Source organism: Elephantulus edwardii, unplaced genomic scaffold (genome assembly GCF_000299155.1).
Source record: "Elephantulus edwardii isolate Elephantulus edwardi_28Jun2011 unplaced genomic scaffold, EleEdw1.0 scaffold00017, whole genome shotgun sequence".
NCBI lineage: Eukaryota > Metazoa > Chordata > Mammalia > Macroscelidea > Macroscelididae > Elephantulus > Elephantulus edwardii.
Window position 1 is genome coordinate 14511217 of NW_006399767.1, and position 25559 is coordinate 14536775.

Sequence of the window (25559 nt, forward strand, 5' to 3'; positions counted from 1 at the left end):
TGAAAAGCATGAGGTTTTGCTCCAGGAGTGTCAGTCAAGCACGTGAATGACAAACAAGGAAGGCCCCTGAACACCTTGCAGTTCCAGTACCAGCTTTCTAAGCCAGGGCTCAGGTGGATGGGGTGATCCCCAGCAAAGCAGCCATTAACATTCTGCTCAGAGCAGCTGTGTGGGAAGGACCAGACCAGTCTCCTCTACAACCAAAAGGGGAAAAAACCCAAACACCAGAATCTGGAGATGTGTTGGGATAGTCTCGAAGAAGTTACATCTGTCAGTCCTATTCAATTTTCTGTTCTTTTCAAATAACTTTTGATTGTCAGAATTTTACCCAGGGCCAGGTGTATCGGGATCTCATTAGGTTACGGTGTTTGCTTTTGTTTTTTTCAAAAGCAAGCAAACAGAACCAAGACGAAACAAAAGGACTCCAAGCACTGTCACAGCACTTGAAACGTGTAGGGCCTCACAGACTGCTTCCTCACAATGATTATTTTTGCTAAAGGATCTCCCTGTAACCACAAGTATTGCTCTTAAACAAAGAACAGTATTGAGATTAGAAAGAATAAAATTGTGATGAAAAACCAAGCAGGCTGGAGACAGGAGACCGTTTCCATTTGCTTTTGCCAGGAGAGAATGTAACTTGTCCGGGGTGGGGTCTGTGGGCTCCGGGGAGGGACGGGGGCAGATTGTTGCTATTAACACTCTAGGATACTATTTACAGCTGCTTCTAAAATGGAGTCAGTTTCTACAACACCTTCACTGTGGTCCGGGATGAACTTTTCCAGGCAGTTTTCCTGCAAAGCCATGGGCGAAAAGTTGGGGAAGTCTAACTCAACAGAGCCGCTCACTGCGGGGTCACTCTGGGGCTGCCTCCCGGCCTTTTTGAGTTCCAAGATGTTCTTAAATGTTGTTTCTAGGCTCTTACTGAGCTGGAGGTCTGGCTGAGGCTCGCCAGACCCTTTCATGATGTCCGTGTGTAAAACTTCATTCTTTGGAGAATTCCTCAGGGGTTTGTCTTGGAAGGAATTGTTACATGTCATCTCCAAGTGAGAATCTACCAGAATGCTTGAGAGCTTGCTCTCAGGACCAGGGTCTGGTCTGGATGAGGTTTTCCGGTGCCCCTCAGTCCCGGGAGAGCACTCACTGGCCTTTGTGGAATCTCTCCGGCTGGTCTGCTCTTCAGCTGCACCCCGGTATTGGACTGAACCCACTTTGTCAAATTTTAGTGCTCTGCTGAGGCATTCCGTTTTTTTAGAAATGTTTCCTTCTGCGGAGACCACGATGTGATTAGGCACTAGATGAAGTGGATCGTGATTCGTGGGTTCAGATGGGCCTGCTTTGGCTCGCTCTCTGCTCTGGGCCTTGGCTGTTGAGTGTGAGGAGCAAGTCGTTTTACTGCTGTGCTGGTCACTCCTGCCCAACTGCGTCTCACTGGCGGCTTGATCAGGTTTGAAGGAACAGCAGAAATCAGCTTGAAAGCCCTCTGCAAATGGGAGAGAAAAGGTACATGAAGAACAAGAGTACAAGGACCAGGCAGCAGGCCCTCAGCAGGGCAGGCTGTTGTTAGGTGCTGTCCAGTGGAGTAAGACCCATAGCGACCCTGTGAAGAACAGATCTGAATGAACCCTGTTCATTTCTGACACACTCAGTTACCGCAGTGGGGCAGGTGAGGAAGGCAAATCCCTGCACCCTGCATCCCCCACTGAGTCAGTTTATTTTTTAGAACAGAACATGCAGAAGACAAACCCTGAGGAACTGGTTACCAGCTGCTGTGGACTCAACTCTGCCTCATAGCAACTTCAAGTGTGTCAGGGAAGAACTGTGCTCCACTGAGTTGAAAAGAATTGTGTTTTGGCAGCAGATCAAAGGCCTTTCATCAGAGGCACCTCTAGGTGGATTCAAACCTCCAACCTTTCTGTAAGCAGCCAAGCATGCTGTGTGCAACACTCACAGTTTATGAGTGTGAGAGGGCATCCTATAAACGTTATCTAAGACTACAGAGCTGGAGTTTCCAGCTGGGAAGTTTAAAGGTTTTTAAAAAGGGCAGAAAACCAGATGGGCAAGGTCTGCTCAGTGTTCTGTTTAATTTTAAGTGTTTTAAAAAATTAATGATTTACTGAAACAGTGCAAAAATGAATGAATGAAAATCCAACTTTTTGGTAAACTTCTGTTATATCACAATTAAAAAAATTTTTAAAAAAACAAAAAGAAAACAGTCTGAAAACTGATAGGCATGTGTTGGCATCAGCCTCATTTCTTCCTCTGAGTCGAGGGCCTTGGAAGGGGGCTCTGGGATCATGGACATACCACCGTATGGGCTCAGGGGCTTCAGTCAATCTAGACACACAGGAGCCACCTTGGCATCACCAGCTGCACCTTATTCAGAGCCCAAAATGGATGGTCAATGCAAGTCTAAAATGATACCTGCTGTGCTGGGCAGTGGGGTGTTGGGGAATGCTGCCCACTAGAAGGCAGTGCCCTGTGTCAGCCTACAGGCAGAGCAGTGTTCCTGAGGATTTAGGGGCTGAAGGGATAGATGAGGCCATGCAAGTGCTAACTCTGAGTAATGAAACAGTGAAGTGAGCCATTTCAAAGCCAGCAGTCTCAAACTCACCAGCTGTCCTAGGGAGAAAGATGGACCATAACCCCTCAAGTGAAAACCCACTGCGGGGTTAGCTTGGACTTGGTTCTGACTCAAAAGCTCCCAGTTACAAACCCACCAAGAATATGAACATAAATTTGCTCACCAAATAAAAAAAATGTGAGCTTTTGGGGACACATCCTTTACAGACTAATCTAAAGAGATATTCTACGTGACCAACACTGGCTCTGCAGGCACCAGTGAGCACCGGCATCGAAAAGCAATTTGATGACTGCAAGTTCTGAGAAAAAGGGGACCAAAAAAATTTATATATATATATTACTCTATACCTTTTGGGGACAATATGAGGTTCTTCTTATGTACAAAACATTCTTTTCACTCTCCCTGTAGATGTAGTGTATTGTGTTGTGTTGTTAGGTGCTGTCAAGTTTATGCCAACTCTAAGTGATCCCACGTAACCTTAATGCCCTTAGGGCTTCCTAGGCCATAATCTTTAGGAGAACAGCTCACCAGGTCTTTTTTTCTGTGAGGTGGATGGTGAGTATGAATTGTCAACCTTTCAGTTGTAGCGAAGTGCTTAGATACTGCACTCCCAGTGTTCCTTAAACTATTAAAACTCAGAAACAAATCCAGAATTTACTGCCATCACATAGATTCCAACACATGATTAGCCCACAGGACAGGGTAGCAATGTCCCGTACTTTTCTTCCACAGAGCGGCTGGTGGGTTTGCATCCAAGACCTTTTGGTCAGCACCTGAGCATTTTACCACTCCCCCAACAGCATTCCTTCAGACTAAGTATGTTGTTGCTGTTCTTAGGTGTCGTCAAGTATGACTCCTAGTGACCTATGAACCACAGAGCTGAACCCTGACCTAGCCTGTACCATCCTCATCAGCTCTGACATATTTGAGCCCACTGCTGCTGTTACTGTGTCAATCCCTCTGGTTGAGGGTCTTCCTCTCGTTTGCTGACGCTCCACCTTTCCACACATGATGTATTTTCCAGAAATATTCTGTCCTAACAGCATGCCCAAAGTATGTGAGAAGCAGTTTTGTCATCTTTGCCTCCACTGTGCCCTCTTGCTACACCTTCTCTAAGACATACTGTTTGTTCTTTTGGCCGTCCATGGGATATTCTGTACTTTTTGCCAACACCACAACTCAAAGATAGCAATTCTTCTGTCATCTTTGTTTCTAGCTCTCAAATGCACAGCATCTGAGAAAAACATCTGAGAAGAGCGTCTGAAAAGAACATGGCCTAAATGAGGTGCACCTTAGTCTTCAAACTGATATCATTGCTCTTTAATTATTTGAAAAGGTTTCTGACTGCAGCCTTTCCCACTACAATGTATGCTATCTCCTGACTGCTAGTACGTAGTGTGCTGATTGTGGATCCACGTAAAAGGAATTAATTTTGCTCCATCTATTATGATGTTGCCTATTGGCCTAGTGGTGAAAATTTTTGTTTTCTTGATGTTGAGATGTAATTTATATTGAAGGCTGTAATCTTTGATCTTCTGTAATAAGTGTTTCAAGTCCGGTTTCCTTTCAGCCAGGCTGTGTCTCCTTGCTCATTGAATACAGGTTACTGATGAATCTTCCTTTAATTATGAAGCTACATTCTTCTTCACAGAGTCCAGCTTCTGGAATGATTTGTTTAGCTTATAGAGTGAACAGGTATGGAAGGAAGATACAACCATGCCATACCTTCCCTGATTTTAAACCATGTCGTGTTTCCTTGTTCTGTTTGATCTAGGTATAGATTTTGAATGACCATAAGAAAGGGATGCTCATTCTTTTCAATGTTAGCTATAATTTGTTATGATCCACACAGATAAATGCCTTTGCATAGTCAATACAGCATAAGTAAGACATTCTTCTGATATTCTCTGTTTTCAGTCGGGATCCATTTGATATCAGAAATGATATTCCTGGTGCACGCCTCTTCCAAACCCAGCCTAAACTTCTGGCAGCTCTCTGTCAATGTGCTGTTCTAGCCATTTTGGAGCTCTGGTGGCTCAGTGGTATGGAGTTGTCAAACCAAAGATAAGCAGCTTGAACACACCAACTGTTCCACAGGAGAAAGAAGGGCAATCTCCTCCAGTGTGATTGACACTCTCTGAAGAACCCCAGGAGCATCAAGTATGAGCCACTTCTGACTCAACTGCATGTAACAAGACTAAACAGAAGGATGATCTTATTCTCTTTGGAAGGGAGCCCCAGTGGCACAGTGTGCAGTGAGCTGCACTGCTAACCGGAAGACTTCGCGTCTCTGCCAGTGTGGGTCTACCAGCAGCTCACAGGGCAAAGATGGGCAGCACCTTGTTCTGATGGAGGCTTGTGAGCTGGAACTGACCTGATGGCAGTGAGTTCAAGGCTTGTTAAAAGTTAATTCTTTGGAAGCTTCATGAGCTGCATCAAAGCCCCAGCAGAACTTTAATATTAAAATATCGGAAAAGATGTTAGGGAAACTGAAGTAAAGTCACAGGAAAGTATTACAATAGTAGAAAGTAGTTTGGTAAGTTATCAATTAATATATGTTTATTAACTATTAATTTGACAACTATAGCAATATTTTTAAAAATTTATTTTTTCTTAACTTTAAAAAACTTAAGATGTGCTAAATAAATAGGAATATATAATCACATCTAGTATATATATGTGTGTGTGTGTGTGTGTGTGTGTGTATATCTATATCTATATAAAATAATATATGTAGAAGGTGAACCAGATTGGAAGAAAACCTAGAGAAAAAATAACATTTTCTTTTTATAGGATGGTCAAAGAATGAAGAAAATTTGCATTCTATGAATTGCTACAGTGTTGTTTTAAAAAGATATCTTAGAACTTTCTAATAAATCTATCTTTACTTCTACCTTAAAGAAATACCTTAGACAAAAAGAACTCCTATTTATTTATATTTTTAAAAAATATGGAACGCTTCACAAATTTGTGTGTCATCCTTGTACAGGGGTCATGCTAATCTCTGTATCATTCCAATATTAGTATATGTGCTGAAGTTAGCACAAATCACTCCTTTTTAAAAGATCAAATTTAAAATACAATCTAAAATATAGGACACTGTACAATTTGCTATTTGTGGGCAAGAACTGTGTTATATTGATTTTTGCCTATAATAATGATTTGCTGTCATTTAGTTGCTTCTGGAAAGTATTTAGTTTTCAAAAGCAGTAAGAAAGCTGGGAAATATTAAGTTTACAATGGGGAAAAAGAAACACTTAACTGAATGTAAAATTTCAGCTTCCATTTTGTAGAATGTAGACCTCCTAGAGTTACATTCTGTTCTTTATCCTGCTGGGCATACCTCAGGTTTTGTCCTGCAGGTCAGTTCTGCCAGTCTCCCTAAACACCCTCAGTCGGGTTTGAGCCATGGTGGTGGCTTGCCCAGGTTTGGTTTTCATACTGATGTTTCTTACCAGGGTCAACAAGTGCCAGACGCTTGTCCCGGGACAGAGACGCTCTTTCTTCCTGGTTGAACATTCTATCAATCATGACCATCTCAGCAGAGGGATCGATCCGCTGAAAAGAAGAGTCCAGTTTCAGGTGACTTTGATCAAGTAAAAACATCTCACTGTAACTATGGAACAAATGAAGCAATCAGCAATCAGGAATGAGAATCTGATGTTCTAGTCATGCCCTATTTGGTCTTTTTTATCCTAGTCACAAAGGATACGCTTTTTCTCCCCCAGGTTTTTTTCTGAATAGGTAATTTATACAACTGGTTCAAAATTCTAAAGTACTAAGTGTATGTGCAAAGTAAGCTGCTTCTCTGTGTGCCATGCCTCTTTCCTGAGGTATCCTCATGCCAAGTGGCTACTTAACACATTCTTCAAGAGAAATTTCATACACACAAAAACATATGCATCTATCTTGTTTATTTCTGCATACAAATGGTAACTATACACAACTCTTAGCCTTCCCCCCTCTTCCTTCTACTGAAAGTCTATCAGGGAAATCTTTCCATCATGATGACTTTCAGCTGTATGTACTTCATTAAGACTTTCCTTAAAATTGGCTTTCATTGCAAAGAATCTTATATATTTGCAATTTTTATAGAACATGAAAATTCATGACTTATACAAGAGAATCTGGTCAAATGAGCCTTCCTCAAAAAATGATGTCACCTGTTGGCCCTGAGTGGATTTTGGTCACAGTGAAGGACCCCCTGTGACAAAGTGGAACTGTTCTAGGGAGATTTCTTGGCTCTGACCTGAACAGAAGCACATCACCAGGCCCTTCCTTCTGTGGCACCATGAGGTGGCTTTCAGCTATTCACCTTTAGGTTACTATTTGTGCCACCTCAGGATGTTGTGCAAATGACAGAGCTGGTCTTTTTTTTTTAATTTTATGTCTCAAATTTTGTTTCAGAAATAGTTGTTAGTATGAGACTATTTTACAGGCATAATTTTAAGTAAATATACACACACACATAGATGTATTCATAAATCAGTTGGCCCTCTTTATACACAGGTATCCTAATGGATTCAACCAACCACAAAATGAAAATATTCGGGGAGGGGGGAATCCAATTATATGTTTAAAGCAATCTCTTCATGTGAAGAGGGAACACAAAGCGCTATTTACAAAGCAATTACACTATACTATTCAAGTAACCTAGGGATGATTTAAAGTATTTGAGAGGATCTGTGTAGTATAGTAAGCCATTTTATAACGTGGATTTGAGTACTCACAGATTTTGGTACTTGTGAGGGGTCCTGGGACACACACACATACATATATTTACACTGGATTTATAAGGCACAGTTCAACCCTAGGAGGCGGTGTAAAGGGCCACTGAGTGGGAACCGACTCACAGCTAACCTGCCCTTGGGATAAGAGGCAGTAAATCGCACAAGAGGAGACTGCCCATCCTCCTCTAGTGGAGCAGTTGGTAGATTTGAACCGGGTGCCTTTGGTATTGTAGTGCAGCATCTCACTACTAGGCCACCAGAGCTCTCAATTAGTCTCCCCAAAATATATTTTCAACATCTCACATTGAAAATGACTTGTAAGGACCAGCTAAATATGATTTAGAACTGCTTATAAAAACTGCAGAATATGTATGGTCTTTCCATCATTTCCTGAGAAAATCCTGCTTTTTTCCTCCTTTGTTAACAGCAGTTTCAAAACTAATTTTAGTTTTGAGGTGATGAAATGCTCCACAATTAAGTAGTGGTTGTAGTTACACAAACATGTCAAGAATGAGGACGGAGATGCTGTCTGGGTTGGTGAGAGGCAGCAGACAGCACTAGCATGTGCACTGAGAAATATCACATGGTCCTAGTCCTCATGCAAGTTCTGCTAATCACTCTGCTTTACATCCAATGACTAACTAGCTGTATTATCATGGATTTAATCAAAACCCTTCCTTGCAGCTGTTTCATCAGGTTCAAGGCAACCGTACACCTGACAGAACAAAGTGTCACAGCCCCGGGATCAGCTGTGGACAGGACCACAGTGATCTCTAAAGGTTCATTGGCTGTTTGCAGAAATAGCTCGCTAGGCCTTTCTTCCTAGTCTGTTCTTGCCTGGCAGCCCCACTGAAACCTGCTGGGCATCACAGCTATACCTAAGCCTCACCAAGGCGAGCGTGTTGGCTGTGCATGACGTGGACGGCTGGGAATCGAACCCAGGAGTCCTGCACAGGAGGCAAGAATTCTACCACTGAACTGCCAAAGTTACGGTTTTCACATTAATTAAACAATAGTTCTACTATGTATAATGCAGAGTATGTCGGCTGCTATTAGTAGCAGTAATAACCATGTGTACATTTTTCTACAGTCTTAAAATAGTGTGCCTTCTACACTATGCTCTGAAGACAGAATTTCTTGTCTCTGAACTGGTCACTGTAGCTGATGGGAGTTTTTAAGGACAAAAACGCTGGGCAGCACAAACTTTACCATGGCGTCCTCCAGGAGCAGACATCTGTATTTGTTCAGCATAGCCTGGGTCCTCTTTAGGAGCTGAGTGGCAACTGTCTCAAACTCATTATCCACTTTCAGAAGAGAGAGAGAGGAAAAAACAGTAAGAGACTGTAAATCACTCACTAGGTCTTTTATTTCCCTGAACTGAAAGAATTATTCTTCTAAATATAATCAAATGTTCCATTTTCAAACAGCTTCTCCATGATAACTCTCTGTATTTTTCCTTGGTTAAACACTGTGTTTCTGTACCCTTTTTTTCTCAAAACCTATGTGGTCATAAAAACTCATTTTAATAATTAGTCTTTTTTCACTTAAATTAGGAAGCCACAATGTAATAATTGTAAATATACAATTTAATTCCTTTAAACATATTAGATTTTAAAAAGGAAAAAAAAAGGTGCTATTTCAGATGACCTAATCTTCCAATTTCTTCCAATCATATGAAAAACTAAAACTTTTAAAAATGAAGTCTACCTGTCTCAGCTGGGCCGATCATTTTATTGCACATAACAAGCCCAAGCTCGTGTGCTCTCCCATTTCCTAATGCTCCCTTCAGCTCGGACTCCCCATATCCTTCCTTACGACTGGGTCTAGGTGCTGTTCCCAGGACCTCCCAGGGAAGCACAGGGTGGGCTGCCATAGCCCAGGGGACTCTAAGGTGAGAGACCCGGCCAGGGAGACAGACAGGTGACAGCCGAGGAGGGGACTAAATCATCAGAGGATCTGCTGAAGTCACAGTTTGGGAATGGGGGTTGGGAGGCAGGGACAACCACCATGAGGGGATGAATTCCACGCTGGGGTCTGGGGCCTTACTTAGCACGTCTTAACTTTTCCCACGGTTCTTGCTGACACCTGACAGCTACATCAGCTGACTGATTAACTTGAAACTTCAGGGAATTCTTTTGGGGGTTAAAGTGTGTATCCTACTCATAAAGGTGTTAGTAACAGGTGTGCATCCTGTCTAAATTAGGAAAGGGCTAGACCTACGTTGCTGGGCAGGGGACCTAGCCTAGACCCACCCTATTCGCAGCCAGCAGTCCAAACAGTATTTTGGATTTACTGCACCCAGATTTGTGGGAAAAAAACCAACCAACCAACCAACCAACCAACCAAAAAGAACTCAGGATGAAAAAAAAAAGTAAAAAAAAAATACTCAGGATCCCTTCATGGAATATTGAGAAGAATGAGTCAACTCTTAGACTGAGAAGTTGAGCAAATTGAGAACAAGTCTATGATTGAAAAAGCCAGCTGGTGACCACGTGAGCTGTGTGACACTTGCTCGTCAGTGGCTGAGCTGGTGGCGGCCTGCCTACCTTTTCTCAGGTCCTCCTCAGTGGGCATGGAGCCCTGGCACACGTGGTAGGAGAGGAGCCTCTGCACCGCGTCGTTCAGGGATCGGAACTGACTCTTATCAGGGGTCACAGCGTGGGCTTGGTCCCTCTGTAACTGCTGGAGGATGCTTTAAAAGAGAAGTTCCATGTCAGAGCTGAGTCACGTGAGAAAACAGATTCATGACCGTTATTTGAATGTAAAGAAACTGAGACATCCAGAAACAGTATTATCTAGTGAGGCAGTTCTCAGTTTTTCTTTCAGTTTTATATTTTGTATGCAAGCACTGGAGTTAACCTTGGGTCTATCCATCTCCTCAAGAGACTCGAACTATGACACTGGTTTCCCAACAGGTTCTGGTCCACCATTCATGTGTGGGTGCTCACACATGTCTTGGCAATGCCTGATCACAGGCTGATGTGCCCAAGCTAATATTTCTGTCCTAAACATGGGAGTTTCTCTAACCATGCCTCTCTTCAGAGACTCTGAGGTCACTCACAAGGGTTTCTGGTATGCTAAAAAACGGCACATAACAACAACAACAACTGGTATGTTATGTTAAAATAATTCCCTTTAAGAGTAAACCAATACACTTAACCTGTATCTGATATACAGAGAGGTCTTTGTGAAAACCAGCTTGGAAAAAGATGCTCAGAGTCCATTATCAGAACCCGACTTTGTGGGATATTATATCTGTTGAGCGTTACTTAGCCTAGAAATGCTCAAAGTTAACCTGGTTTTCTGAAAGTACTCACAAAGCTCCCTTCGTTAGCTGCTTTGCAGCAGGCCTTTTCTGACCTCCTGGGTGAGTGTCCACCTGAAGACAAAAGACAAAACATACCTCTTATTACTACTGCCTTTTGTAGAACACATAAGCAGGATACTTATCAATAAAAGTCACTATGTTTTGAATGCTTGCAAATACTTATCAAGAGCATATGGTAAGAGCCTAATGTGCCTGCTAAAAAGTAATATGAACAAGTTTGTGGCAAAGCAAAGTTTTCAAGATTAAAAAACCCGTCATTTCCTTAGGACTCAGTCTATGGCTTAAAGCTTGAGTCCCTAACCCACTCTCCAAATGTTTATCATTGTACTTTTGAAGAAACAGATTTCTAGATATCAACATTTGGGGAAAAAAAAAGCAGACAATGCCACTTTGTTGTTGTTCTTCAGTGGTATATAAGAGCAAAAGAAAAAGAAAAAGAAAAAAAGATATCCAATACTTCTGAGCTTCTGTTATGTACTTTTTTTAATCATTTTTAAAAATTATTTTTAATGAAAATTTACAGAGACTTTGGATTTCCATTCATTCATTGTTACACTTTTCTCCCCTGCCCACGCCTCCCTCCCCCAGTACACTCTTCTCTTTGAAAAGTAAAAGAAAAGTTCCCCCACTGTTTTACATTCCCTCCCCCCAGGTCCATTCCACCATGTATCCTTTGTTCTGGACTCCTGTCATGACAGTAATACCTAATCACATATCCCTTTTAAACAGTTTTCTCCCTCATCTGTTTCAATGCAGTATACATTATTTATCCCATCTTTCTCAGTCTCCGCCCAACCCCGATGTCAGTCCTGTTTTACAACAGTGGTACTATGCAGTATTTGTCCTTTTTTAACTGAGATACTTCACTCAGCATAATGTCCTCCACGGTCACCCATTTTGAATAATATTGCATGACTTATTTGTTTTTCAATGCAGCACAGTATTCCATTGTGTGAATAACCAGAGCTTCTCTATCCATTCATCTGTTGATGGGCACTTGGGTTGTTTCCAACTCCTTGCAATCGTGAGCAAAGCCACGATAAACATGGGTGTACATTGTTAGGTACTTTTGAAAGAACTTTTATGTACTTTTCATATGCTTTTTAGCTGTGTTTATGTGTGTGATCTACTAGGGGATTTCCTTTAATTTTTTGAACATTAAAACATTTTTATTTAGTTGTTGCTTCTGAGAATATATACATAAAACACACACCAAAGCAAAAGCTTCTTCATGTATACACCAGTGATACTATCATTGTGGAGTTGTGCAGTCATGTTCACCCTCCTTGCCCTCCTCCATTAACATAAACTTACTGCTCCCTAACTGTTCCATCTACTCTTTCAAGCTACTTGTTGTAGGACATTTGTTATGTACTATTAAGGAAACAAATGTCTGACATCAGGACCCTGACAAGTAACCAGATCCCTCACTGGGTTTTCTAGGCAGGCCCAGACCAAAACAAGTTTTATTACACTAGTGATTGGCACATTTGATGGAGAAGAAACGAAAAAGTGAGAACAAATTATTTTTCCTTCATTTTTGGACCAGAGTTTTGAAAAATTTTGAGGTTTATTAAGTCAAAGTTCAGTCAAAAGAGCCCAGGGGCTACATATTTCACACACTCCCAGATGTCATGCAGAAAACACAAAGACCTCTCAGAAGAACCAACAATGTTTAAAGTGATGAGTTAGGAAATTCAACAGTAAGTGACATTTTTGAGGGCCTTCATATGGGAAAGGCAGAGGATCCAAGAAAAAGAGGAAGACCCTCAACAAGATGGACTGACAAGTGACTGTAACAATGGGCTCGAGCATATCAGATTGTGAGGATAGCAAAGGATAAGGCAAAGGTAAGATCTATTATTCACAGCTCTATAAGTTGTCTTGGAACCAGGAGTGGCATCCACTTCCGTAAATAGCTTGCCTCCGGAAACCCTATGAACCTGGAGAAAGGATGAAAGTCACGCATGCAAGTGTCGAGGACTTTCATTCATAGGGTCACTATGAGTTGCCTATGACTCGATGGCACTGAACAACAACACGAGTTGTAGTTGACTCAGCAGCATCTGACAACAATTATGTGCTACATGCTGGTGTATTATTAATTCATGAGTAAATGATGTTGTTGTCATGTGCCATCAAGTTGCCTGCGACTCATAGTGACCCTATATATGACAGCTCTGAAACCTGCCCTGTCTTAAGTCAGTCTCACTGACTCTGATACACCTACCCCCATAATCCAGTCACTGTGTCAATCCATCTCATCAGGGATCTTACTCTCTCGTGCTGTTCCTCCACCCTTCCAGGCATGTCCTTCTCAGGACTGGTCTCTCCTGGCAACATGCCCAAAGTATGTGAGACAAAGCTTCAAACTTCATAGTAAATGATAGGATTGTAAAAATGGCAGAAATGAAACAGCCATATTCATCCTATAAACACAAAGTAGACCTAGTCCAAAGTCATCAGTACTCATACTCCTGAATGTCTCATGGGCACACAGGGTGACTGGACTGACACAATGCCAGACAGAAACCACCAAGCTGAAGGTGACACGTCTGTGTTTTCATTTGATGACATTAAATACTGAGAAAAAGCTATTCAGAGTCTTGTACCTGTACAGCTGGTTGGCCAGGAGATGATCCCACTACTTTTTCCTGCTGTGGCTGTGTGGTTCCTAAGGAGGCCGGTAGAACTTTGTTTCCAGAATCCTGCCCTATTAGAGTTAAGACATAAGACAACATTCAACAGGGACAGTACATCAGGTTTATCACTTGGCCCTGAGAGACCAATGTCTACAGATTATTGAACATTCTAATAAGTGATTTCTTTACTATGGATGCCGGCTGTGAGGCAGAAGGGCAGAGAAGTTAATTTATTAACAAGTTCCAGAGACTGGGTAAGAACTATCTCGTGGCAGTTCTATTCTGTGGCTCTCCAAGAAGCAACTCAATGAGTTCTACTTAAGCATAAAGTAAACACAGAGGTAACATATAAAGAAATTAACAGCAATAAGTATAGAAAAGTTGAAGATACTATAGCACTGGATTATCTGGGCCCTGAGGAATAGGCCATGTGCCAGGAAATCTACAACTCTACAGAACTTCAAAACACCAAATTTAGGTCAACAGAGACCTAACAAAGGGTGGAATGACTCGGAATGTTCAAGATTTTTATGTTCTAGTACTTATTGAGTGGGGAGGGTATTCACAGTCTTAGGAAAAAGATCAGTTTTCAGCCTCAAGTGAGATTTCAAATCAATGTACATAAAGCAACATGAGGATAATTACAATGTCTGATGTGTCATATAACAATACATCATTTTGTTTCTATGAAGTATTTTATTTGCCCACATAATATGTCAGAATTCAATTTAGAAGGGTTTTTCCTTTTTCAGTCATCTATAAAATGCTGGCACATTTTAAAATCAGTGATATCTCAGAGTTGATGCAACATGGGATATTATTTAGGTGGAGGCAAGGAGGTTATGGCAGGAATTGATCACGGAGAAAGAGAGGCCGAGTCCCCTGTGGGCACAGGGAGGGCAAGGCACCGGGAGGAGGATGGACGACAAGGTTCCTGACCTGGCAGCGTGGTGCTCAGCAGGCCTGGGATCTGTGCTGGCCTCAGGCCATCTGTGGTCTTGGAAGCTGAGATGGGGGAAGTCTGATTCAAAGGTTTTTTCTGAGCCTGTGAAAAATATCAAGTTAGAAAAATTAATTTCATTACTAAAAGTTTTAATGGTGGTTTAGGAAGGGGATGCCACTCCTGCTTCCAAACCTGTTTACAACTGAGAGCGCCACCAAACACTGTCCACATTGGGAGACCATTATGGTACCGGATACTCCAATGGCACAAGGTTCAGCATCACAGCAAATCCAGATTATCTCAGCAAATTGAGAAGAGTGATGTACAAAGTAGAATAATGTTCCTCCAAATACCTTGTGCCATTGGGGGGTCAAATGCTATAATGGCTGTGCATAGTGGACAGTGTTTGGTGGAGCTCCCAGTTTAAGACAGGTTTGGAAACAGCAGTTGCACCCTCTTCCTAAAACACATAGCTCTGGAAACTCTATCAACTTGAAGAAATGATGATAGCTATAGAAAGGCTTCAGGCCTTTTGTTCATAGGGTCACGTGACTTAAGAGTTGTGTTCGACTCAACGGCAATCAACAAAAACAACAACAAAATCTTTAAGAGATTATTTAAGAAATCAACCAATCTTCTTAATGCCTAACTAATAGTAACCTTAAGAAAGATTACAAAGTAAGACAAAAAGTTTTAAAGTATAATTCGCCTGTTGCATCAAGAGAACTGCAAACCACATCCTTTAAAATCCGTCACTCATACATTCATTGCTGTCTTGTCAGCATAGCTGACCCTCATTGCTGTCTTGTCAACTCATAACTGACCCTCCAGCAAGCTTTTGGGAGGCTGTAAGTTGAAAAGGTGGACACTGCCCAGTCTTTCTCCTCTGGAACTGCTGGAGAATTAAAAAGCAAAGGGCCCAAGAGGCAACACCTGTGGGTCAGCAGTGCACCTCATTATGGACTGTGTGTGCCACCAGAGCTCCCTTTTAAAATCTGTATGCATGGTGAATTTTCCTGATCCATTCAGAGAAATGCAGAGCTGATCTAGCAGTTGTTTTCTTCCTCTTGGGACTGTTGTGAACTTGTGTGGAGAAGCTGTTTCTGTCTGTTTAAGTATCAGGGAATTTTATATTCACACCTCCTACTGTTAGGTGTCACCAAGTCAACCCTGATGCAGAGAGACCCTACACACAACAAGCCCTTCACCATCCTCAGGCTCTGCTCTGCTCAAGCCCACTGCTGCAGTCACGGTCTCAGTTCTCTCTTTTGCTGACTCTGCACTTTTCCAAGCATGACGTTGATCCCTCCTGATAATATGTTCAAAGTTTGTGAGATGAGATTATACCATTCTCACCTCTAAGGAACACTCTGTCTACACTTCTTCCAAGACAGGTGTGTTCTTGTGGCAGTCCACAAGATATTCAATAGTTTTCATCAATAAAAATGCAAAGGCACTAATTCCTCTTGGGTCTTTATTCCCTGCCCAACTTTCATGTGTAAATGAAACAAAAATACTATGGCTTGGGTCAGGAGTACCTTAGTTTTTAAGCTGACATCCTTGCTTTTTTAGTACTTCAAAGAAATCTGTGACAAAGATTTCACACTGCTGAGGATTATCACAGGGAGCTCGAGTGGCTTAGGGTTAAGGATTGTGCTGCCAATACCAAGCTGTTTGGATATTTGGTTTGGATCCACCAGCTGCTCCAGAGAAGAAAGATGGGCAGTCTCCTCCTGTGCCATTTACTTCTTCTGAAAACCTACCAGAGGGTCAGTTATGAGTCAGTCTGACTCAATGGTACACACCACCACCACCAACGAGAACTGGATTATGGTAAAGAAGCCCTGGTGGCACAACAGGGCCTTGGCTACTAACCAAAATGTCAGTAGTTTGAACCATCCAGCAGCTCCAAGGACGAAGGCCTTGGTGCCCTGCTTCTGTCAAGGTTCAGCCAAGAAAACTCTCTGACGTAGTTCTACCTTATCCTATGGCGGTGCTATGAAGTGGAACTGACTAGATGATCTCCAACTACGGGATTATGACACCGGGAGTTCCTCTATGAGGTCAGTATGGACTCTGACTATCCAGTTGGGGCCCAACGCCAACTCCAAAGCTCTACTGTCAAAATTCAAATGGTATGCTGCTAGTCTGCATCATGTCATCAGCAGACGGTATGCAACTGGGAAATGTAATGTTTAAGACAAAATAAAACAAGAAACACCAGCCCCTTGTTGAGTAGATTCTGATGCATGGTAACCCCATGTGTTAACCTCAGCAAAATGAAATCACGAAAATGAATCTAATGTTCAAACTGCTGTGTGCTTCTTTTCTATAACTGAGGAAGACAAACTGCATGGTATTTAAAAGTTGACAAGTTCCTTTTATCTATGAAAATAGTCCGTTATCTCTATAGTGCACTTCAAATAAGACTATAAAAAGTTTTTTTAATTACTGTCAATTTTTAGTCCTCTATATTCACAGGATATTCCAAGGTCTATCATTTCAGAAGAAGATGGTCAATCCTTCTTCCTAGTCTGTTTTTAATTTGGGAGCTCTGCTGAAACATGTCCACCTTAAGTGACCCTTCCAGCAATTGAAACACTGGTGGCACAGCTTCCAGCATCACAGCAAACCCCAAGTTACCTTAGTACAGCAAACTGACCGATAAGTGCTGAACTATTAAGAGTAAATAATAAACAAGCAAGTATATATCCATCTAAGCTATAGAGTATTTAGCAAAATACAATCATTCCCAAATCTGAACTGACAGATAGGTGTTGTATCTCTAACAGTAATCCATAAAGACAGAAATGTATATGAATATCATATCACAGAAATGATGACTATTCCATGGCCTGCCAAAACAACAGACAGATATATCTTGGAGAAGGTGTGGCCGGAGTGATCCTTGGAGGAAAGGATGACTAAGCTTTGTCTCATATGCTTTAGATTTAAGGCTAGCAGAGGCTCTTCCTTGTAGAGGGACATCATAGTGGAAGGAGGAGGAGAGGAAGGCCCTCAACAAGATAAACTGACACAATGCCTGCAGCAATGGACCTGAGTATGTCAGTGATGACGAGGATGGAACAGGACTGAAGAGGGTTAAGATCTGTTTGTTCATATGGTTGCTAGGAATTATATTCAACTCAATAGAACCTTTGTGTGTGTGTGTGTGTGTGTGTTGTGTGCAGTGGAGTCAGAACCAACCTACAGCTGACCCTCTGGCAGATTTTAGAAGCAATTAATTGCACAGGAGGAGACTGCCATCCTTCTCTGTGGAGCAGCTGGTGGCCTTGAACCGAGTGCCTTCGGGATTACAGCACAGATTTCTTGCACTAGGCTACCAGAGCTCCCTAAAACCCCCCATAAAATCACTGTCTCATAATGCAGTACCATTCAGGAAAGGATATAAAATTCTCAGGGAGAATACTGCAAGGGGGGTGGCCCATGCCAAAATTATCCTAGAGAGAAGAGTACAGAACTTCTCAATTTTGAGGGTATCTTTGCTAGAACAAGAACGTAATCTCAGTCTCCTCCTACAAGGGAAGGTCCCTGCGTGGAGATACAGTGATATGGAGAAGCATGGGGCAAATAACAGTACAGGACTTACTGCAAATATTTTCAGGGGATAAAACTAAGGGTAACGCTGAAGAAAAAAATAGAAGTTGAGAAAAACCATGGTTTAATGGGACATAACTGCATACTAGGTGAGACTTGTAGGTAAGCCATATACAAGTTAGTTTTGTATATGCTGACCATACACACAAACGAACTCAAGGACCTAAGCGTACAACTTCAATCTATAAATTAAAGAAAAAAAACCTGGGTAAACTTAGGAGTTCTAATTAATGGTATAACTATCAAATATAATAGAAAATGTATAATCAACAGAGAATACCAGATGACTGAGAATTTCCTAAAAAAGTAAATCCTGGGAGCTCAGGGAGCCCAGTCTGTAGGCAGTTGCACTGCTAACCCAAGGTGACACCCCTCTGATGTTTCTAGTCCACAAGTGGCTCCTTGGGGGAAAGATGGACAATCTCTTCCTGTGTGACACAGAGCCCTAAAAATCCACATGAGAGTCAACTACAAGTCGGTTCTAATGTGACAGTAAAGGTTTTTTGTTTTAATTATTTGTGTGTGTGTACCGTCAAATCAGATCTGACTGGTACAGGAAGAGATTGTTCCTCCTTATCCAGCAGAGCATCTGGTGGATTTGAACCGCATACCTCCAGGATTGTAGTGCAGCTTCTTGCCACTAGGCCACCAGAGCTCACCGTTAAGTTTGTTTTTGAAACATGAAATCTATATGTGCATTGAAAGACTTCTCTAAAAGAGTAAAAATGGGACTTGGGATTGGTAAATAAAGTTTGGCAGCAACAACATATTTGACAAAATAGTCTCTAAAGTTTATAGAAAACCTTGCAACACTTTAAAAAAGAAAAATAAATAGCTCAATTATAAAATGGCAGAGAAATTATCAAGAATGTATGAAATATGGCATAATACAGATGAACTGAGAACAAATGATGCTGAGTTGTAGTAGTCAGTTAAAAAAAAGACAATTATGGTGTAAGACCCCGATTATAAAAAGCTAGGGGAAAGTTTACACACAGAAACAATCGTGGATTGTTAGAAAGGTTGGGAAGGGGGAGAGGGAGAGAGGAATAAAAGTTAATAAACATAAACTGGATAAAGAAGGCAATAGATAGTAAGAGATTGATTAGACATTGTAAGTAAGCATTAATCAATTATAATGAATGTTATAAAACAGATAGTGTATGAATGATAAACCAGTATTATTTCTAATCTTTCACTCAACTGAAAAAAGGAAAACATATACTCAAGTCATAACAATATACTTTAGCAGCTCTGGTGGCCTAGGGGCAAGAAGCTGTACTGAAATCCCAGAGGTGGGTGGCTCAAATCCATCAGATGCACTGCTGGAGAAGGACAGACAATCTCCTCCTGTACCAGTCAGATCTGATTTGACAGTACACATACAAAATATAATAAAATAAAATAAAAAAAAAACCCAACAAAAAACCCTAAAAAACCAATATCCTTTAATAGCAAATCATGAAATCTGCTATCCTTAGGGGATATTTTTTAAAAGTATCAGAGTTTCTAAAAACAAGATCACTAATCTTCTAGGCACAGCTCTCCTTCTGTATGTGTATCTCTGGACAGGTGATTTCATATTCCCTTCCTTTCCTGGCTGCTGAGGCTCACACTAGTTCATTTTAAACTTCTAACTACTGCCTGTGACCCTCAGCAGCCAGATTCCCTTTGCTGGGATTACAATAACCATTCCAAAGTGCTCTACTGTGATGCAAAGGCAGGGGACTGTGTGAGGGATGGTGGAGTCAGAATCCAGTGAGGAATATGGTCAGAGCGAGTCACTGCAATCTCCTGGATGTGCCGTGTAGTGGTGTCACTGGGGAGTACAGACCACAGTAAGTGATATGGTCAGAGGAGGTGACATGAAAATGACTGTTTATAAAATATTTGTGTGTATTTTAGCAGAAATTTATTGTTTATCAAAGCATCTCTGTAGTTAGTTATAACAATAAAACTATTCTTTAAAAGCCTGTAAACAAGTATTAGTCTATACCTCCAAGGCAGAAATTGTACGCTAATTTACTTTTGGAACTTTTCTTGTGTGCTCCGGTGGGGGCCGTCATTACCAATTGCAATGACTCTTCAAATAACATGGTTTCATCTGCACCTGCTCCAAGCATGAATTGTTGTTTCCAGTGCTTGTTGCTCTTCTTACAGATTTTCCAAATCTTTTTGTGTTCTGAACAGTATTTGTGAGCCTACATCAATAATACTTGAGAATTAAGCAGTAATTAAAGAAAAAGGAGGAAAAAGTGGGAGGTGGGGAAGGGTTTTCGCATAGTTTCTGATAATGTAATTCAACATAGAAAGATTTTACAAACATATTCTTGCTAGTATTTATAAAATCTAGGAAATATTACACTCACACAACTTGCAGCCATATCCTGTTTATCTGCGATAAAAACAGATAATAAACATACTAAAGGTTCTGTAAGGTCCTGTGTGGCAGGTCCCCAGGAGGGTTGACACCGCGAGTTACTATACAGGGTGACACCACCTAGGGATGTCTCTGGCACTGTGCTGCATAGTGAGAAGCTCTGCAGCCATACGGACCACTCGGGGCCACATAAGTTTCCAAATGAACTGATCATGCCCAGTCATTTCATTCGAGGGCAACTCTGATCACTGATGTATCCCCAGCACCACAGTGAACACACAATAGAGGTGTTGAGTAAGAAGAGTGGATGAATCTACTACATCTTTAGCCACAGGGGCTCCCCATTCCACCCAACGAACTCTTCTTCAGGAGCCGCCAACTTCTCTTTCCCCCTAAATTTATATTACTCCCAACTAATGAACTTTTCCAGAAATAAAACATACTATTCTCTTGTTTCTAGCAAACTGTCAGAGAAGACTTGCTTGTGAAATACCTTTTACATTTTCTTCACAGTATAAAAGGCTATTTAAGGACATTTTGTTGAAAACTTTTCTCTAAGAACAGCTAACATCAATGAACAATTTTAACTCTTTGTTATTAGTGTTAGGTGCCATCAAGTCAACTATATAACTCACAGCAACCCTATGAACCTATTTCAAAAAAATTTCAAAGACAGCTATCTGGCCAACAGACTGGAAGAGATCTGTATTTGTTCCCATTCCCAGAAAAAGGTGATTCAACAGAATATGGTAATTATTGAACAGTATCATTAATAGCACATGTAAACAAAATCTTGCTGAAGATTATTAAAAAACCCAACTATATCAACATAGAACTGCCAGAGATTCAGAAAGAATTTAGAAAAGGCTGTGGCACCAGGGATGTCAGTGCTGATGCCAGATGGGTCTTGGTTGAAAGCAGAGAACACCAGGAAGATACCTACTTGGGTTTTATCAACTATGCAAAGGCATTTCCTATGTGGATCACAGCAAATTGTGGCTGGCTCAACAAAAATGAAAATCTCATACTCTTGACTGTGGTTCATGTAAAACCTAGACCTAGATGAAAAAGTTGTCTGAACAGAGCAAGAGAACAGAGCTTGGTTTAAAATCCAGAAAGGTGTGAATCAGGGCTGTAACCTGTCTCCATAGCTGTTCAATCTCTATGCTAAGCAATCTGAGAAGCTAGCCTTTACGAGGAAGAGCATGGCATCAGGATCAGGATTTTCTGATTTGTCAACAATCTGATATGCAAATGACATCTTGCTTGTTCAAAGTGAGGAAAACCAGAAGCATTTGCTATAAAAGATTAAGAACTACAGCATTCAGTATGGATTATATCTCAACATCAAGAAAGCAAAAACCCTCACCACGGGGCCAACAGTAACACCATGATAGATGGGGAAAAGATAGAAGTTGTCAATTATTTCTCCTTACTTGAATCCACAATCAATAAATCTTGGCACTAGCAATTAGAAGATCAGAAGATGTATACCACTGGCAAAGTCTGTAGCTAGGGACCTCTCTAAAGTGATGATGAACAAGGATGTCAGTTTAAAGACTAAGGTGTGACTGATCCAAGCCATGGTCTTTTCAATTGTTTACTATCTGAGAATTAATTATCTGAAAGTTGGACAGTGAATAAAGAAGACAGGAGAGGAACTGATGCCTTTGAGTTGTGGTTCTGGAGAGGAGTAATAAATATCCCATGGATTTCCAAGAAAACAAACATATATATCTCGGAGAGGGTGCAGCCAGAGTGTTCCATTGAGAAAAGATGGTGAGACAGTGTGAGAACACAGTGAGGTGAGGACAGGCCTGGTGAGTCAGGCAGAACTGCAGATCCCACTTTCTGTGTTAAGGCATTACACTTGCTGTGGTGAAAATAAACACCCCAAATTCTGGCTCATTCTTGTAACACATTCTCTTTTTTTTTTTGTTTTGTTAAATACGTGAGGACGAGATTCTGACACCTGACACCAAGAATAATGTGACTAAGGTGTTCAAGTGTCTGCTGGGCACAAGCCAATTCTGGCTGCTGTGGAGATGATTCTGACTCCTGGCGTCAGACCGTATGTCAGAGTAGAAACTGGGTGGCACAAGATTTTCAATGGTTGATTTTTCCAAAGTGGATCACTAGGCTTCCCCCTCCCCCATTTCTCCCCCCTTTTTTTGAAGTGCTTTTGGGTGGATGTGAACTGCTAAACTTCTGGTCAGCAGTAAAGCACAATAATATTTACACCACCCAGGGCTATATATACAGCACTGTGGTAATCACAGAGGAAGCAGGCCTCCACACAATCCTTCACCACACAAAATATCAGTGTCACTGTGATTCCATCTCCAGCAGGCCCTCACACCTCTCCCGGTTCCCCTTAGTCAGGTTCTTCCTCATTTCCTAATGAATTCTGTTTCATTAGTCTCAAATCAGTAAGCTAGCTGAAACACTCAACTTTCTATTACCAAAGCTTCAACCTTACATCTCCATTCATCCTTCCAACACTTTCTCTAGTTATCATGGAAGAGGTATTCTTCCTTCTGTCTGCAAAGAATCTCACCAATGCTCTGGAATTTATGTTCCACTTCCATCATCTTTGAAAAAAATTCCCGAGACTCCATATACTATTGTAACTTCTGCTTCAATTATGGATAGAAATGAGAAGAAAGGGAATTTCAGAATACTTAATCGTGCTCAAGAGAAATCTAGATATAGACCAAGAAGCAGTTGTCCATACAGAACAAGTTAACACTGCACGGTTTAAAATCAGGAAAAAGGTGTGTTTGTCTTTCTGATCTCTTCCTGTCTTCTGACCCTTATCCATGGACCAATGCTGCCCTTTTGATCTCATATGCTTGACTGCTCCAAGAAGCGTGCTCCTCCTCGGTTTTGCTGATAAATGTATATGCTTGTGGATCCTCTGGGTGAAAATTGATATTGGTTTTAAGACTTAAGTGTCATAGTCTTATGGATGCCACCAATTTCTATCAAGGCACCTCAGGTTTAACAAACACATCCTAAACTTTCCTCCAAACAAATATTTCTTCCCATGGTCTCTGGGTGAGCTTGGTAGTGTTGCCAGAAATGTGGGTGTCATCCTTATCCTGGTTCCACAGCCAAGCCTAAGCTCCTATAATCTACACAAGCTGCTGTCAAGCTGATTCCAGCTCATGGCTAATCCATGCGTGTCAGGGAAGGCTATGCTCCATGTGTCTCAATGGCTTTTTCAGAAGCTGATAGCCAGAGCTTTCTTCTGAGGTACCTCTGGGTAGATCTGGCTGCCTTTCAATCAGCAACCTAGTGTGTGAACCATTTGCACCCCATCTAACCTCGTGTCTCAATGTACTGTCTATTGCCATGAAGCTAGAGCAGCAGGGCTTATTTCACACTTAAATGATGACTCACAGACTCTCACTGCTGTCGAGTGAGAACTAACTCATAGCAGACCCATAACTCACAGTGGGTTTGCGTCCTGTAAATCACACAGGCTGAGATTGCCCATTTTCCTCCTGTTGAGCCTCTGGTGGATTTGAACCACTGCCTTTGGCTCAGCAGTCCTTAAGGACTACGACTCCAGAGCGCCCTTAAATGATGACAGCAGCTTCTTCATTTACAAGTTCCTGCTGAGGTGGTCCCTGCTTTCCTCGCCCACCCAATACCTTCCTCGTCTCTCCTGAACTTGTTTTTCTTCCTTCACAGTGCCACACTTCTTTTACTCTCCAAGTTCTTTCTCTTCACATTTGCCTGGAACATTTTTCATTCAGACTCTCTCAACCTGGAAAATTCTTACCCCTCTCTTACTAGGTCTTAACTCCAGGGATCGTGCATACAGTTAACCTGGTCAGCCGCTAATGAAAGGCTGGAGGTTTGTCCATCTAAAGGTGTCTGGGAAGAAAGCCTTGACAGTGTACTTCTGACAAATCAGTCGAAGCCCAATGGAGCACAGCTCACGAGAGGACACCAGCTGGTTGGTTTAGGTCTCAGCTCAGAACCCAACACCCCAAGAACAGCTTCCCTGACTAGCCCACCCAGGTCGAGGCTCCTTTGCTGAGCCTGGTGCTCTGACCTGCTTTATCACAGCACTCGGAATTACTGAGCTCTGACTGCTGCTACTCTGCCTGCCTCTTGCCCTGAATAGTTGTACCGCTGGGATTCAGCCAAGCGATGGTGCTTGGCAGGCATTAAAATACTCTTAAATGAATGAGTCATGAAGGAGGTATTTTGCACAGTAAGTGATTATGCACCTACTGGAAGTGCAGTGGGCAGATGAGATGAATGGAGGGCCAGAAAAAGGCTCTATTCTCCAGGAGGCGTAGAGTGGAGCCAAGAAGGAGTGGAAGTTTAGACATGATGGGAAATGTCTGTCAATGTTAGTAAGGGCTTGTGCCTCCTCCTGGGTCTAGCCTGGGCCGGCCACACGGGGCACTGAGGGACTGGCCTAGCTCTTGGTGAAGGTTTCTAAGGAGGCCAAAAGATGGGCCTGTAGGAATGCAAAAGCTCCTAGAAGATTCTGCTATGTCACCAAACAATGAGGAACAAAAAGTTGGTGGAAATCTGTCTTTAGAGAGGGTATGAAGGTTGATTAATCACCTGAACAATTGCTACAATTGTTTAATTAAGAGATGCTGGCTCAGAATGGGCCTGGGAGGTTCTCCAGCCTGATTGCACTTCATCTTTTCCTTTCAACCTTGGAGTTCCAGAATGATTATCTGTGCCTATGAGCCTTGTTTTCTAGCATCTTAGTGAGGTTGGGGGCTGCAGTCTATCTAGTCTGCCATCCCACCTGGAACCATTACTGGCTGCACTTTAGTACCATATATCCCACGATTTACAAAAAGAAAACAAATCTATCATGGAGAAGGTGCAACTAGGCTGCTCCTTAGAGGCACGGCTGGTGAAATTTCATCTCGCCTATCTTGGGCCTGTTTTCAGGAGACACTAGTCCTTGGAAAGAGAGGTTATGCTTGGAAAAAGAAGTTAGAGGGTCAATGAAAGAGAGAAAGACCCTCAATGAGATGGACTGACACAGTGATGGCAACAAAGGACTGAGATCCTGAGCACGGCCCAGGACAGTGCAGGGTTCCAATGTGGTGTTCACAGGCTTGAGCTAGGAGTTGTAGTCGATGCAATGACACGTAATTACAAAAAAATAATGAAATAATAGTAGTATAAACTTTATAGGGAGCTCTGGTGGCCTAGTGGCAAGATGACGTGCTGCAGTCCTGAAGGCACGTGTTTCAAGACCACCAGCTGCTCCTCGGGAGAAGAATGGGCAATCCTCCTCCCCTGCGATTAACTGACTCCGAAAACCCACAGGAGGGTCAGCTATTGGTCAGTTCT

The 25559-nt window shown here is 41.9% G+C and overlaps 1 protein-coding gene across 1 annotated transcript in view; it reads right to left on the reverse strand.

The window, feature by feature from the left end:
• Positions 1-579: 579 nt before the first annotated feature.
• GLTSCR1L (GLTSCR1-like) overlaps positions 580-25559 on the reverse strand; it is a 36765-nt gene continuing 11785 nt past the window's right edge. Inside the window, exons 6-12 of the mRNA XM_006881982.1 lie at positions 14221-14326; positions 13252-13352; positions 10629-10690; positions 9858-10003; positions 8521-8615; positions 6037-6139; positions 580-1480 (exon numbers count right to left, since the gene is read on the reverse strand). Of these exons, the coding sequence (XP_006882044.1) occupies positions 693-1480; positions 6037-6139; positions 8521-8615; positions 9858-10003; positions 10629-10690; positions 13252-13352; positions 14221-14326 (1401 nt within the window). The 3' untranslated portion in view covers positions 580-692. The remainder of the gene's footprint in view (positions 1481-6036; positions 6140-8520; positions 8616-9857; positions 10004-10628; positions 10691-13251; positions 13353-14220; positions 14327-25559) is intronic.